The sequence below is a fragment of the Littorina saxatilis genome, linkage group LG9, assembly GCF_037325665.1.
Source record: "Littorina saxatilis isolate snail1 linkage group LG9, US_GU_Lsax_2.0, whole genome shotgun sequence".
In the NCBI taxonomy this organism is placed as follows: domain Eukaryota; kingdom Metazoa; phylum Mollusca; class Gastropoda; order Littorinimorpha; family Littorinidae; genus Littorina; species Littorina saxatilis.
In genome coordinates this window covers 1,290,209-1,306,632 of record NC_090253.1, presented here as the reverse complement: position 1 = coordinate 1,306,632, position 16,424 = coordinate 1,290,209, and the positions used below count along the sequence as shown (strand labels likewise).

General features: G+C 40.2%; 1 protein-coding gene and 2 long non-coding RNA genes across 5 annotated transcripts in view; 2 read left to right on the top strand and 1 right to left on the bottom strand.

Moving 5' to 3' along the window:
• The window catches only part of LOC138977337 (uncharacterized), a 39,015-nt gene extending 27,890 nt beyond the window's left edge, over positions 1-11,125 (top strand). For all 3 annotated transcript variants that reach the window (XM_070350237.1, XM_070350238.1, XM_070350239.1), the window contains exons 6-9: positions 5,355-5,433; positions 6,506-6,712; positions 9,311-9,445; positions 10,267-11,125. In XM_070350237.1, the coding sequence (XP_070206338.1) occupies positions 5,355-5,433; positions 6,506-6,712; positions 9,311-9,445; positions 10,267-10,455 (610 nt within the window). In that variant the 3' untranslated portion in view covers positions 10,456-11,125. The remainder of the gene's footprint in view (positions 1-5,354; positions 5,434-6,505; positions 6,713-9,310; positions 9,446-10,266) is intronic.
• Positions 1-16,424, bottom strand: part of LOC138975055 (uncharacterized) — a 379,618-nt gene that overhangs the window by 252,144 nt on the left and 111,050 nt on the right. The gene's annotated exons all lie outside the window — the stretch shown is intronic.
• LOC138975033 (uncharacterized) lies at positions 11,175-15,746 on the top strand. The gene is made up of 2 exons (XR_011458477.1): positions 11,175-15,502; positions 15,580-15,746. It is a non-coding gene; the product is annotated as an uncharacterized lncRNA (long non-coding RNA).

Genomic DNA, 16,424 nt, shown 5'->3' with positions numbered 1-16,424 from the left:
TGACACCGGCGCACAGGATGTGAACGTTAAAACTGTGCTTTTGCTTGGAATCTTTGAGGGAAGAAGAGCGTGTATTTGGTGCGGCGTGTTTTTAATGCCGTTGTGTTGTGACATGTCTGTCACGGCCGGAAATCTTTCCGGAATGTGAGGATTCTTTTGCTGGTAGGTTAAAACAATTTTCTTTCTGTAAATGGGTAGGCGGATAAAAGAATAGTATGCTGCTTGGGGGGAGGATTTATTTGAATGTTTAAGTAGATTGTTTTGTGAGTTGGAATGGTTGGGAAGATTTTTGTGTGTGAATGCTTTAGAAGACCGTTGTTTGAGAGAACGGTATATGTATTGTAGGCATGTTATTTGGTAGGAATGATGTGTTTTGTTGTTTAACGAGTTAGCTTGTGGTAGTTGAAATTGTTGATTTGTTTACGTATGCTTACGGCGTGCATTCTGTGGTTTGCAGGATGTCGGAGCGTGCGACGGGGTTTCAGTAGACGGGGTTTAGTTAGTTATGTTCGGGTTCTAGTTAGATTCAGGTCTTTCTTTTTAGAGGGGTTTGGGTTTTAGTTATGTTTGTTCTGGTTTAGTTAGGTCTTTTCGGGTTTAGCTAGGTCTTTTCTTTTTTAGTGGGTCGTAGATTTGTTTTTATAGACTAGGTTTTGTTAGTGAAGAGTAGTTAGATTTAGTGGAGAGATTTTGGTCAGATTTTGTTAGTTTTTGTAGATTTGGTTTTTTTAAAGAATTGTTTTTAGGTTGTTTTTTTAGATTTCGTTTGTTTTAGATTAGAGTCTCATTGTGGTTTTTTTTGGATTAAAGTTGAGAGTGAAGATTTAGAGTAGAGTGTAGTTTGGGGGAAAGGATTTGGTGTGTTTTAAAGGGTATTTTTAGGGAAAGAATGTAGTTTTAGAATGAAGAGTGAGAATATTGTTTTGTTTTGAAGTTGTTTAGTCCTATACAGTGAAAGTTGTATTTGAAGATAAACCCCCGTTATCCCACATTTTCCCCATTTCATCGTATGGAATAAAAGAACCTGGGTAATATAACTTGTGTTGTCTGCTTTAGTGTTTGAGTTCAGTACGAAAGAGGAAAGTAGATTGGCGCACGGTTACATTTGGCGCTGCGGAGCAAGGGTGGGTAGGGGGTGTTACTGTTAGGGCTAGGATTAGAGTAGGTTAGGGGACCCCGTCGCACAGGGAGAGGATGGCAGGCATGCAGTCCGGACGCGGGCTGGTGTCGAGGAGACAGGCGTGTGAGAAGTTGGAGGGAGTCCGGGCGTGACGTCGACGGATGCGGCTTTGTTGTCAACATTGCCGTTTAGTTTGTTAATCCGTGGAAGAAAGGATTACAGTGATTAACATTTCTTTTTATTCTGTTAATCCACAGAAGAAGGACTTCAACGATTAACATTTCTTCGGACGTTTGTGAAAGACTGTTTGCACACCGTGCAAAGAGACAGAGTTGGGGAGTGGACCAGCACTGGAAGAGTGTGTTCGATTATGTTGATTTGATATTATGACGGACATGTGTAGTTGTATGTTTGATTACGCTACATGGATGTGATGTGATTACTAACACTTGTGGTTGTATGTATGGGTGTTAGTGTGGTTTTTGTTGCAAGCCGTGTGCTTGGGGCGTGAGTATTGCGCTTGCCGGTTGATTTGTTTCAAGGATCGAAACATGGTGAACAACATAATGTTGAAATACCGTCATATCATACATATTGGAAGGGAAAAGGATGATGATGAAGGAAGGATTGTGAAGGAGGGAAGGATAGTGAAGGAAGGAAGGAAGGATTGTGAAGGAAGGAAGGAAGGATTGTGAAGGAAGGAAGGAGAGTGATGGTGAAGAAGAGAAGGATATATATCATAGTAAACTTCATATACTGTAGACAGGGTGCCTGGGACGCATTCAACTTGTATCAGTTTACCACAAGGACGCCCAGAGGTGGTGGTATTTGACAGGTTTTATGTTGTCTCTAGCCGATTGTCTACGCGCACATATTTTAATTTGTTTGAGTAATGGCGTCTCCAGCCTCGTACGCCTCAGGAGCAAAGTATGCTACCTGTAAGGGATTAGATAACCTTTTTCTTCCTTTTTGCTCTCTGCTGTCATTTGGTTTGTCTTTACTGTCTTCTCCGCTCCCACTTTCTAATTCTCTTGGCTGCACTGTTTAGGGATTTTTTGGTTTGAGCATGGCGTCTCCAGCCTCGTACGCCTCAGGAGCAAAGTATGCTACCTGTAAGGGAATAGATAACCTTTTTCTTCCTTTTTGCTCTCTGCTATCGTTTAGTTGGTCTTTACTGTCTTCTCTGCTCCCACTTTCTAATTCTCTTGGCTGCATTTTTTTAGGGATTCTTTGGTTTGAGTATGGCGTCTCCAGCCTCGTACGCCTCAGGAGCAAAGTATGCTACCTGTAAGGGATTAGATGACCTTTTTCTTCCTTTGTGCTCTCTGCTATCGTTTGGTTTGTCTTTACTGTCTTCTCCGCTCCCACTTTCTAATTCTCTTGGCTGCGCTGTTTAGGGATTCTTTGGTTTAAGCATGGCGTCTCCAGCCTCGTACGCCTCAGGAGCAAAGTATGCTACCTGTAAGGAATTAGATAACCTTTTTCTTCCTTTTTGCTCTCTGCTATCATTTGGTTTGTCTTTACTGTTTTCTCCGCTCTCACTTTTACTGTCTCCTCTGCTCTCGCTATTTTCTTGGTGGTATTTTTTTTAGAATTTGAGTTCTGGCGCTTACTGATGTCTTTGTTTGAAGACAGTGTGTATACTGGTTTTGTTTATTAGAATTAATATTAGTGGATTTTTGAAATAGATTCTGAAGGATTGTATGGTTGCCTATGAATACTCCTGTTGAATGGTTTAATTGTGATGAGTGACATTAGGTTATTGCTGATTTTTGACTAAAGGTTTGATATTCTGGGTGAGTTTTAAGGACTTCCAGTTTTTTCATTGCCTTGGCAAGTGGTCATTTTGTTAGTTGATTAGAAGATTGTGTTGCCAAGTACAGTTGGGATACAAAGAGGGGACATGCATTGATAAATCGTAAAGGTTGTCAGTATTTTGTTCTGATGTATGCTCAAGAGAGATCAGATGCTTTGATAAATCGTAAAGATTGTCAACATTTTGTTCTGATGTATGCTCAAGAGAGATAAAATATTTGATAAGTCGTAAAGATTATCATTATTGGTTATCTGGCAAGTGGTGAACATAATTCTTTGTAAAGTGAACCATGGAACTGCCTCTGTTAAAGATGAGTTGTGATTTTTTGTTAACTTGTGTGAGTTGGATGTTGACAGGAGATAGGATTATTGGCACTGGAAGGATTATGTGAAATTTGTATTTCAGAACCTATTAGTTTTAGAGAAATATTGTATTAGTCAGTTGATGATTGTTTTGGTGTGAAAGTTTTTGAAATGATTTGAGGATGGAGAATATTATGTTCTTGGGAGGTTAAATATTTTGTTGAATTTTTTTGATTCTGGCATGTCGCCAGGAGACGACAGTCTAAGTTGGGGAGGATGTGAGCTTGGGAACGACAGTTACGGTACACATGCACTCTGGTGCATCCGTGTGAACTCGTGGTACCTCTATACTATCGGGGATCCATTAAGGTTTCCGAGACTGAGTTTCATTTCTATTGAATTGGTCTCGCGGAATAGCCGATTCTAAAATTTGCATAGGTAAAACGATTGCTTTTTTTTGTACAAGCCTCTGGAGTAAATTTTGTGATTAATGTTTTTGTGAACAAGAAACAATTGACAGGTGGTTTTGTTCCATCTCCTTTTTCTCTCCGCTGCGATGTAAAGTTGAATAGTTGAAGGTGACGTTGGGCACTAATTAAAGAAAGTGGGGTTGCCTGACACCCCGCGAGTTGAATGGGTTAATCTTGTGACACCGGCGCACAGGATGTGAACGTTAAAACTGTGCTTTTGCTTGGAATCTTTGAGGGAAGAAGAGCGTGTATTTGGTGCGGCGTGTTTTTAATGCCGTTGTGTTGTGACATGTCTGTCACGGCCGGAAATCTTTCCGGAATGTGAGGATTCTTTTGCTGGTAGGTTAAAACAATTTTCTTTCTGTAAATGGGTAGGCGGATAAAAGAATAGTATGCTGCTTGGGGGGAGGATTTATTTGAATGTTTAAGTAGATTGTTTTGTGAGTTGGAATGGTGGGGAAGATTTTTGTGTGTGAATGCTTTAGAAGACCGTTGTTTGAGAGAACGGTATATGTATTGTAGGCATGTTATTTGGTAGGAATGATGTGTTTTGTTGTTTAACGAGTTAGCTTGTGGTAGTTGAAATTGTTGATTTGTTTACGTATGCTTACGGCGTGCATTCTGTGGTTTGCAGGATGTCGGAGCGTGCGACGGGGTTTCAGTAGACGGGGTTTAGTTAGTTATGTTCGGGTTCTAGTTAGATTCAGGTCTTTCTTTTTAGAGGGGTTTGGGTTTTAGTTATGTTTGTTCTGGTTTAGTTAGGTCTTTTCGGGTTTAGCTAGGTCTTTTCTTTTTTAGTGGGTCGTAGATTTGTTTTTATAGACTAGGTTTTGTTAGTGAAGAGTAGTTAGATTTAGTGGAGAGATTTTGGTCAGATTTTGTTAGAGTTTTTGTAGATTTGGTTTTTTTAAAGAATTGTTTTTTTAGGTTGTTCTTTTAGATTTCGTTTGTTTTAGATTAGAGTCTCATTGTGGTTTTTTTTGGATTAAAGTTGAGAGTGAAGATTTAGAGTAGAGTGTAGTTTGGGGGAAAGGATTTGGTGTGTTTTAAAGGGTATTTTTAGGGAAAGAATGTAGTTTTAGAATGAAGAGTGAGAATATTGTTTTGTTTTGAAGTTGTTTAGTCCTATACAGTGAAAGTTGTATTTGAAGATAAACCCCCGTTATCCCACATTTTCCCCATTTCATCGTATGGAATAAAAGAACCTGGGTAATATAACTTGTGTTGTCTGCTTTAGTGTTTGAGTTTAGTACGAAAGAGGAAAGTAGATTGGCGCACGGTTACATAGTAGAAGGCCACAGAGCTACATCTGTCTCTATGAAACCAAGCCTTGTTATAGTAGAAGGCCACAGAGCTACATCTGTCTCTATGAAACCAAGCCTTGTTATAGTAGAAGGCCACAGAGCTACATCTGTCTCTATGAAACCAAGCCTTGTTATAGTAGAAGGCCACAGAGCTACATCTGTCTCTATGAAACCAAGCCTTGTTATAGTAGAGGGCCACAGAGCTAAATTTGTATTTGCCATGAGGAGAAACTAGAGCTACATCTGCAGTGCACCGATGATGGCCTTATATTTAAAGGAGGGTTCCGCTGTATTTGCTTGTGGATTTGATTTTAACACTGGTTGTTTGCTTTGTGTTGGCAGTGGTCGTCATCGTCCCAACTGGCCTGTGTACGGAGAGTACACCTACGTTCCCCAACAGCGCTGGCTGCACAGTCTAGAGGTAGGCACACTTTTGTCATTAATTAACGCTTCGTCAGTTATGTCATTAATTAACGCTTCGTCAGTTATGTCATTAATTAACGCTTCGTCAGTTATGTTATCTTCTAAGTTCTAGAGGGATGAAGTTCCCGCACAGCTGTCTTTATTTGGTTGATAATTGTGATTTTTGTAGCAGGTGAAAGGGACCTGTTAACCTGCAATCATGAGTCACTTGACCCCTACCCTGTATTACACAATTTATAAAGAGGTAAAAGAAGACAACAATACCAGTAAAATATCCTGCAAAAATAAGTTTTTCTGTTTGATGTAGTACCTTTTGTGGTTAATATTTTTAGAGCTGCCAATTGCTATTCGATTCCCACTCCATGTAGCGGTCACAAAATGGGTAATAAAACATCGTCTATGGTGAAAAGTAGCACTGCACATACTCTCTAATGGGTATTTTATGTTTCTGCATACTCATGAAACTTTATTTAAAATGTCTATTCTTGTGCAAGATGGCATACATGCGGATGTCGGAATACATTTTAGAAAATGCTTCACTTAAACACTATTTGCTACGCTAAAAATTCAAAAATAATTCTAAATTGCTACACTAGGCTTACAAGGGTTGGCCGGTCTGTATTTTACAACTGTTTGAAAACTAGGAATAAATACCGGGCAACAGTGGATTTCTTTTACTGGGTATTGTACTATGATGCTGGGAACGCAGAAGAAGAAGAAGTACCATCATGCAGTGCTGTCAGTGCTTGCTTCACGAGGGCCTCTCTTAGGCCAAATAAAGTTACATGCTGGTTTAGGGTAACCCGACCGACCCTATTTTTTCCCGCTGACACTAACATTTTCTTTTTTATTTCTAAAAAAAACCCTAAACTTTTGGCACATTTTGCGAACCATACCGAGAGTAAGGAAAGTAACCTCCTTTAAAATCAACTAAATTTAATTTAAAAATAATAAATAAATAAAAAAATTAAAATAAACACCACCTACCGACCCTATCTTTTTTGGTTACGTACGTTACCCAAACCAACATATATTTTTGTTAGGCCTTATGAATGTGTGTGTACTTGCAGCATGGAGCCATCGTGATGCTGTACCACTCGTGCGCTGACCCACAGCAGGTGGAGACCCTGAGGAACATCGTCACTGGCTGTCTGCGCAAGCACATCATCACGCCCTACAAGCTGTTGCCGGAGGAGATGCCCTTTGCCCTGCTGACCTGGGGATGCAAGCTGCTGATGAGCAGTGTCACCACCTCTGTGGCCACCAACTTCATCAAGGTTAGACTGCAGTGAAGGTCACATGTAGGGTCAGAATGTAATGTTCTGCTCATTTTAGATTTGTTGCTTACAGGGTCAGCAATTTGTTGTGGTCATATTAAATTTTTAGCGTGCAGGGTCAGCATGTTCTGGTCATTATATTTAGTCAAGTTTTGACTAAATATTTTAACATCGAGGGGGAATCGAAACGAGGGTCGTGGTGTATGTGCGTGTGTGTGTGCGCGCGTGTGTCTGTGTGTGTGTCTGTCTGTGTGTGTGTGTAGAGCGATTCAGACTAAACTACTGGACCGATCTTTATGAAATTTGACATGAGAGTTCCTGGGTATGAAATCCCCGAACGTTTTTTTCATTTTTTTGATAAATGTCTTTGATGACATCATATCCGGCTTTTCGTGAAAGTTGAGGCGGCACTGTCACGCCCTCATTTTTCAACCAAATTGGTTGAAATTTTGGTCAAGTAATCTTCGACGAAGCCCGGACTTCGGTATTGCATTTCAGCTTGGTGGTTTAAAAATTAATTAATGACTTTGGTCATTAAAAATCTGAAAATTGTAAAAAAAAATAAAAATTTATAAAACGATCCAAATTTACGTTTATCTTATTCTCCATCATTTGCTGATTCCAAAAACATATAAATATGTTATATTCGGATTAAAAACAAGCTCTGAAAATTAAATATATAAAAATAATTATCAAAATTAAATTGTCCAAATCAATTTAAAAACACTTTCATCTTATTCCTTGTCGGTTCCTGATTCCAAAAACATATAGATATGATATGTTTGGATTAAAAACACGCTCAGAAAGTTAAAACAAAGAGAGGTACAGAAAAGCGTGCTATCCTTCTTAGCGCAACTACTACCCCGCTCTTCTTGTCAATTTCACTGCCTTTGCCATGAGCGGTGGACTGACGATGCTACGAGTATACGGTCTTGCTGAAAAATGGCATTGCGTTCAGTTTCATTCTGTGAGTTCGACAGCTACTTGACTAAATATTGTATTTTCGCCTTACGCGACTTGTTTTACATTTGCATCAGGCTGGGATGTGGAAGTAGATATAGAACTGCAGCACAGTTTGATTTACTGTAACCAGACACATGTTGAGAAAGTTCTGTAGGCTCATTTATTATACTGTGGTACCTATACTGTGGTACCTATACTGTGGTACCTATACTGTGGTACCTATACTGTGGTACCTATACTGTGGTACCTATACTGTGGTACCTGTACTGTGGTACCTGTACTGTGGTACCTATACTGTGGTACCTGTACTGTGGTACCTATACTGTGAGGCTCCTCCGATGCGAGGACACCTCCCTGAAAAGGACACATTCTGTTGTCCATTATCTCTACCAAATTATGCCTGTCTTAAAGGGGGATGGGGTGGTGGGGGGGATTAAAGGGGAATGGGGGGAGGGGGGTGTGGTCCCACTGTGTGTATACTGTGTCATATGGTAGCTGTAGCCAATTGTACACTGTGTGTATACTGTGTGATATGGTAGCTGTAGTCAATTGTACACTGTGTGTATACTGTGTGATATGGTAGCTGTAGTCAATTGTACACTGTGTGTATACTGTGTCATATGGTAGCTGTAGTCAATTGTACACTGTGAGTATACTGTGTGATATGGTAGCTGTAGTCAATTGTACACTGTGTGTATACTGTGTGATATGGTAGCTGTAGTCAATTGTACACTGTGAGTATACTGTGTGATATGGTAGCTGTAGTCAATTGTACACTGTGTGTATACTGTGTGATATGGTAGCTGTAGTCAATTGTACACTGTGTGTATACTGTGTGATATGGTAGCTGTAGTCAATTGTACACTGTGAGTATACTGTGTGATATGGTAGCTGTAGTCAATTGTACACTGTGTGTATACTGTGTGATATGGTAGCTGTAGTCAATTGTACACTGTGTGTATACTGTGTGATATGGTAGCTGTAGTCAATTGTACACTGTGTGTATACTGTGTGATATGGTAGCTGTAGTCAATTGTACACTGTGTGTATACTGTGTCATATGGTAGCTGTAGTCAATTGTACACTGTGTGTATACTGTGTGATATGGTAGCTGTAGTCAATTGTACACTGTGTGTATACTGTGTGATATGGTAGATGTAGTCAATTGTACACTGTGTGTATACTGTGTGATATGGTAGCTGTAGTCAATTGTACACTGTGTGTATACTGTGTGATATGGTAGCTGTAGTCAATTGTACACTGTGTGTATACTGTGTGATATGGTAGCTGTAGTCAATTGTACACTGTGTGTATACTGTGTGATATGGTAGCTGTAGTCAATTGTACACTGTGTGTATACTGTGTGATATGGTAGCTGTAGTCAATTGTACACTGTGTGTATACTGTGTGATATGGTAGCTGTAGTCAATTGTACACTGTGAGTATACTGTGTGATATGGTAGCTGTAGTCAATTGTACACTGTGAGTATACTGTGTCATATGGTAGCTGTAGTCAATTGTACACTGTGAGTATACTGTGTCATATGGTAGCTGTAGTCAATTGTACACTGTGTGTATACTGTGTCATATGGTAGCTGTAGTCAATTGTACACTGTGTGTTACTGTGTTGTGCAGAGCCGTGCACTGCAAGCCCCAGAGGGACAGGTGGCGGGCGACGGAGAGTACAACACCTCGCTGACCGTCCCCGCACAGACTGTGTCCGACTACAAGGACAGCGTCATCTGTCCTGGTCAAGCCTCCAACACTCAGGTGGGTGGTCAAAACGCCTGTAGGCTCAGGTGTTTCTTGACCTATAAAATGTCTGTTCGAATGAAGCCCACACGCTCAGGTGGGTGGTTGTTGTTCTTGACTTCTGCATTAATGGACTGCAACTCCCATGTATACTCAAGTTTTTGCACAAGTGGGCTTTTACATGCATGGTCATTTCCAGCCCCCTCCCCCATTTGGCAGCCATACTCTGTTTTCAGTGGCAGCCATACTCTGTTTTCAGTGGCAGCCATACTCTTGTTTTCAGTGGCAGCCATACTCTGTTTTCAGTGGCAGCCATACTCTGTCTTCAGTGGATGTGTGCTAAGTATTTTTGTGTTTCAATAACCCATTTGGCAGCCATACTCTGTCTTCAGTGGGTGTGTGCTAAATATTTTTGTGTTTCAATAACCACTGACATGGATCACAGAATCCTTTCTGTTCATACTTGGTCTTGTGCTTGCGTGTCCACAAATAGGGGGAAATTAAGGCACTATAGCAGGTCTGCACACAGGGGGATATTAGGCACTATAGCAGGTCTGCACATAGGGGGATATTAAAGCACTATAGCAGGTCTGCACATAGGGGGATATTAAGGCACTATAGCAGGTCTGCACATAAGTTGACCTGGGATATTGGATAAATCTCCACCCTAATCCACCAGGCCTGACTGGTATTCGAACCCCAAACCTTCCACTCGAAAAGCCAACATCTTATCGACTAGGCCAATGCGACCAATAAGTTGAGTTGTCAAAACGTCTGTATGCCCAGGTGTGTCATGACATCTTTTCTGCCTGTAATGTTGGTATAACTGTATGTTACAGACTGCTGACATGGCAGGCATCTTGTCCGGTCAACACAGGGATTCAAACCCTCTCGCCAGTGAGCCAGAAAACCCCATCGTCATTCAGTCGAGGAAGCGGCGGCAGCAACTGGACGCTGAAACGGAGAAGCTTGACCGCAACGTGAAGCGACTGATCGAGGCGTACCGACGTTTGGTGTCCGTCAAATAGAGGGCTGGGGCGTCCTGTATCTTTGATTAATCATTGTCACCCCACAAGCAGTTTAGAGGATACCCCCCTCTCTCTTCCCCTTCCTCCTCGCCTTTTTAAGACTGCTACAGTGGTACCCCCCTTTTAAGACTGCTACAGTGGTACACCCCCTTTTAAGACTGCACAGTGGTACCCCCCTTTTAAGACTGCTACAGTGGTACCCCCCTTTTAAGACTGCTACAGTGGTACCCCCCTTTTAAGACTGCTACAGTGGTACCCCCCTTTTAAGACTGCTACAGTGGTACCCCCCTTTTAAGACTGCTACAGTGGTACCCCCCTTTTAAGACTGCTACAGTGGTACCCCCCTTTTAAGACTGCTACAGTGGTACCCCCCTTTTAAGACTTCCAAAATTGAAAGATCAGGTCTTAAAAAGGGGGATCTTAAAGGGGGGGGGGGGGGTCCACTGTAGCAAGTCCACTGTAGCAAATCCACTGTAGCAAATCCACTGTAGCAAATCCACTGTAGCAAATCCACTGTAGCAAGTCCACTGTAGCAAATCCATTCTTTTAGAGGGAGTCTGAGAGGCAAATTTGCGTAGGTATTGAGTCTTAACAACAGACTTAGTTAGCAGAGAATGGAAAAGAGCAAGGTGTCAAACTTGATGTCTTACATGGAGGGATGGGCGTTTAAGGGAGGGACAGAGAAAGGGGGGGGGGGGGATGGGGGTAGGAGAAGGGGGTAGGGGAGGGGGTATCCACCTTAGACTTGTATAACACTAGTACCTGAGGAAAACCACACTAGACACACACAGGAAACTTGTTTACAGTTCAGCTACTGGGTGATAATGTTGGTCTATCTACAGGGTTCTTTTGGGTCTTTTTCTTTTCTTTTTGTTTGTTAATGTTTCTTTTTACATTTAGTCAAGTTTTGACTAAATGTTTTAACATAGAGGGGGGAATCGAGACGAGGGTCGTGGTGTATGTGTGTGTGTCTGTCTGTCTGTGTGTGTGTGTAGAGCGATTCAGACTAAACTACTGGACCGATCTTTATGAAATTTGACATGAGAGTTCCTGGGTATGATATCCTCAGACGTTTTTTTCATTTTTTTGATAAATATCTTTGATGACGTCATATCCGGCTTTTCGTGAAAGTTGAGGCGGCACTGTCACGCTCTCATTTTTCAACCAAATTGGTTGAAAGTTTGGTCAAGTAATCTCTGACGAAGCCCGGACTTCGGTATTGCATTTCAGCTTGGTGGCTTAAAAATTAATTGATGACTTTGGTCATTAAAAATCTGAAAATTGTAAAAAAAAAATATTTTTTATAAAACGATCCAAATTTACGTTCATCTTATTCTCCATCATTTTCTGATTCCAAAAACATATAAATATATTATATTTGGATTAAAAACAAGCTCTGAAAATTTAAAAATATAAAAATTATGATCAAAATTAAATTTTCGAAATCAATTTAAAAACACTTTCATCTTATTCCTTGTCGGTTCCTGATTCCAAAAACATATAGATATGATACGTTTGGATTGAAAACACGCTCAGAAAGTTAAAACGAAGAGAGGTACAGAAAAGCGTGCTATCCTTCTCATCGCAACTACTACCCCGCTCTTCTTGTCAACTTCACTGCCTTTGCCATGAGCGGTGGACTGACGATGCTACGAGTATATGGTCTTGCTGCGTTGCATTGCGTTCAGTTTCATTCTGTGAGTTCGACAGCTACTTGACTAAATGTTGTATTTTCGCCTTACGCGACTTGTTCCTTTTTCAATTACAATCATGAAATGAAAGACAAACTGATTAGGAAGCAAGAATCATGAATCTTCCTTCACAAGTGGACTGATTTCTCTGATAAGTGAAGGGTTGGTAGAATCAAAGTGGGCGAGAAGCATATTGGGTTTTTAATCAATAAGCTTTGGGGACAAGTGAAAGGTAAGGGCTGCTGTGCCTAATGAGTCCATATTTTGACGGATTTCTTTACATTAAGAGTGATTTACATTGCTATTTACATTACTTGCCATCATGTGCTGGTCATTCCATTTTGTGTACAGTAAGAGTTGTTCAGTAAGAGTTGTTCACACACAAGGTGAAGTACTCGTGAGAACATCAGCCTAAAGCTTAAACGTGACAATTAACCCTTTTGTTCAGGTTTTGACCCAGTAAATTGTGCAATGTTCTGCAAACGCTGCCGTGAAATCTCATGTTTTTCAAGCAGTGGATTTGTCTGTACGCTGACAGTAAGGGTGTGATGATGTTTGTGCAGAATGGTGCGGGTTGTTCTACACCATACAGTGATCTCCTTATTATCAACGTAATTATTGAGGACCATGCGCTTGTTACTTCACTTAATTGTTTTGATTCATGCATCAGGCCTGACTACTTTTATTCGGCTGTTGTCTGTCTCAGTGCAGGCATTACATCTGGAGATATTTTCAGTAATTTGATTAAGCCTTTTTTCATTTGGAATTTGATCTTGAAATTATTTTGGCGATCTTTTGTTCTTCTTATCTATTGTCTCACATCATGTGCAATGTATTATCATTTAAAAAAAACACAAATGTAAGGTTGGGGGGAGTTATACGCTCAACCTTTGTAGATTTTTCCATCACCAACACTGCCTCTTCTTTCAGTTCCATACATTTTCTCAATTTCCTTGTGGAGTTTCAAGCGCTATAGGGGTATGGTTTATTTATTTATTCTTGTTTTAGAGTCTATTTAAATTTACTGAATTTAAACAAAATCTGTGTTGTTTTAAGTGTTTTATTAATGCACATAAACATTGTAAAAGCATAATGTCAAAACATTCCTGATTTGAAACACAGGGCAGAAGGAGACCTGAATGTAGTTAATGTTACATGTATGACGTACATGTGTATTTACCACATATATACAAAGTACAATGCACATGGCATTGATATTAGAAGCTGTATGCATCCTGTTTATTTGATGTACGTCACAAACATGACTGCACTTGCAGAGTATCACAGACACACACACACACACACACACACACACACACACACACACACACACACACCCCCCACATGTTAACAAAGTGGATATATATATACAGAAGTGAAGTAGGTTAGCTAGTGTGTGTTGATGCTTGGACAAATGACTGCAGCTTGCAGTCTGTAACAGTCTCCTGACGCTGCAAGATCAGTTTGGGCACAGTTCTTACACAAGTCAGTCAAGCATGTCATGTCATGTCACACAAAACCACTCAACCCGAGCCATCAGTCAACAATAACAATACAGTAACATTTTATTGTCCATTAAAATGGGTACATTGAAATGGAAATGTATCTTTGACGCAGCTAACCTGTCTGCACACGATCAATCATAAGCCACACATTTAATGCCACACATTTAATGCCACACATTTAATAACAATAATCCGGACATGCAGTGAGACAAAAAACACATAGGTTCTCATGAACAGGTTGGTCTGTTTTACAAAGCTCACCCTGTGATAGCACTTCAGATTTTTTTTTTTAACAAAATGTCATTGTTTATGCGGATTAGACTTTGAAACGGACATTGTCTTCATATCTCGGTTTTGGTTTAAATAAGAAGATGGAAGAGCTTGAGAACAAATATTTTAATCAGGTATTTCATGCTTTGGATACGTCTTACTCTTAAATGTTATGTGGTGTATTTTTCAAAGCAAATCCTTGGTGAGATGGTAGCGACTCTTTGATTTATAAAGTGTTAGCGTCTGTATGACTCCTGTTCTAATTTATGGAACGTGCTAGGTTACCTCAGCAGATCATGCATGATACTTTTTGTCTTTGATCTGCTCTCTTAATGGAATGTTTGACTTGATAATCACTGAACTTTCACTTTTTTGTTTTTTCCTGTGGAATTGTTTACTGCATAATGTTTACCTTTTTGGTCTGCATTGATATATCAACTATTTTGAGCTCACTTTTGATTGAGGCTTTTCTCACAGTTTGGTTTTGTTTTTGACTTATATAACAGTGTTTTTGTGAAATCAAATGAAGGCAGAATGAGAAAAGAAGCAGGAGAAGCTTTGACTTAGATGAAAGATTCTTTACTTCCATTGTCCACCATAGTGTACATCGTCTTGGCTCTGTCCTGGCTTTTCTGGGGAAAAAGAGCATCCCTCCACTGTGACACACACCCACACTCAACAGCCTGTGGAAAAAGAGCATCCCTCCACTGTGACACACACCCACACTCAACAGCCTGCATGGCTGCTTCCCGTGCAGAGTGGCAATTCTTGGCTGAATTAATTTTGCAGATTGACATGGGTGTCATTTCGTAAATTAATTCAGCAAAAATATTTCATTGCGTACAGAATATGCAGCCAGGCAGTCGAGTGTGGGTAAGTGTCCAAGTGTATAAGGATGCTCTTTTCCTGTGTGAAAGCCCAGGCACACCTGTGGTGAAAATGTTGATCAAATAAGGCAGAGCGCTATTTTAAGATCAGAGAAACAAAGGGACATAAGCGGTGAGAACTTTAATCAAGGCAGAGCGCTATTTTAAGATCAGAGAAACAAAGGGACATAAGCGGTGAGAACTTTAATCAAGGCAGAGCGCTATTTTAAGATCAGAGAAACAAAGGGACATAAGCGGTGAGAACTTTAATCAAGGCAGAGCGCTATTTTAAGATCAGAGAAACAAAGGGACATAAGCGGTGAGAACTTTAATCAAGGCAGAGCGCTATTTTAAGATCAGAGAAACAAAGGGACATAAGCGGTGAGAACTTTAATCAAGGCAGAGCGCTATTTTAAGATCAGAGAAACAAAGGGACATAAGCGGTGAGAACTTTAATCAAGGCAGAGCGCTATTTTAAGATCAGAGAAACAAAGGGACATAAGCGCTTTAGATGTGCATGACATGTGCAACAAGAGTAAGTGAGAGTTATGCTGAACCAATTTCCTGGCACCTGAGAGAATAACAATCATTGAAATGAACAAATGAGGATGACAATCGCTTGTTGATTCCAATGCTTGTTATGCGGTCATTTGACATGAGACTAGTTCTGCTTAACTCTCACTTACTCTTCTTCATGTCATTTGCATTTTGAGGGGTCCTGATTTGGCCTATTATGGTCCGCATGGACCCGAAAAGCAACAGCTAACTAACTAACTATTTTCATTTTGAGAGCTGATTATAATAATTATGTCCCTTTGTTTCTTAGATCTGTGGTGATTTACATTTTGTTATGGTATGGGTGGGAAGGCCTTGGCATCATTTAATGTTTTCAGATACAGAACACTGTTCCCGCCCCTATTGTTTTATTTCTGAACATAATAAAATCTCTATTTGGTTTATGGAACGTGTTTGTGTGTGTGGGCGTGTGTTTGTGTTTTGTTATCGTTGTTATCGTTGTTAGGAACTTTCTGAGACAGCACCCATGAACAAAACAACAACAACAAACAAAAAGATTTAAAATGACTGTCATCGCCAAAAGAATTTACAACTACATGTACATGTATTACTTAAAGGCATATGTACGCGCTCCCGTGTTTACAAAGTGTAGTTTGCCCATAATCGATGTCAAACGCACCATAAGACCATATAATGACGATATGTCACCATGCGCGGACCATAATACATGCATTACAGCTTGTTCTAGCCTCTGAAAAAGTGAGGATGTCAACAAAGCCGCGGTGTTAGCTCCCTTGCATCAACGTTACATGTGTTGCCAAATCTATAAATAGGACGATCCAGATCAAAATGAAAATTAACATATCTCAACATTGAAGGGGTCCTAGACCACAATATTTTGCAGGGAACTTAATTTAGCATGTCTCCAGCTGTTGGTAAAGCAATTAGCGTGTATAGTCATCGAGTACATATGCCTTTAAAATAAAATATAAAAAAAGTGATAATGATAAACAAGGAAACAAAGAAATAAACCACAAAACCAACAATACAAATGTTATGTGAAGCAGTCAATCATTGCATGCCCATTCATTGTAGTAACAGGCGCTATAACTATTACTTTA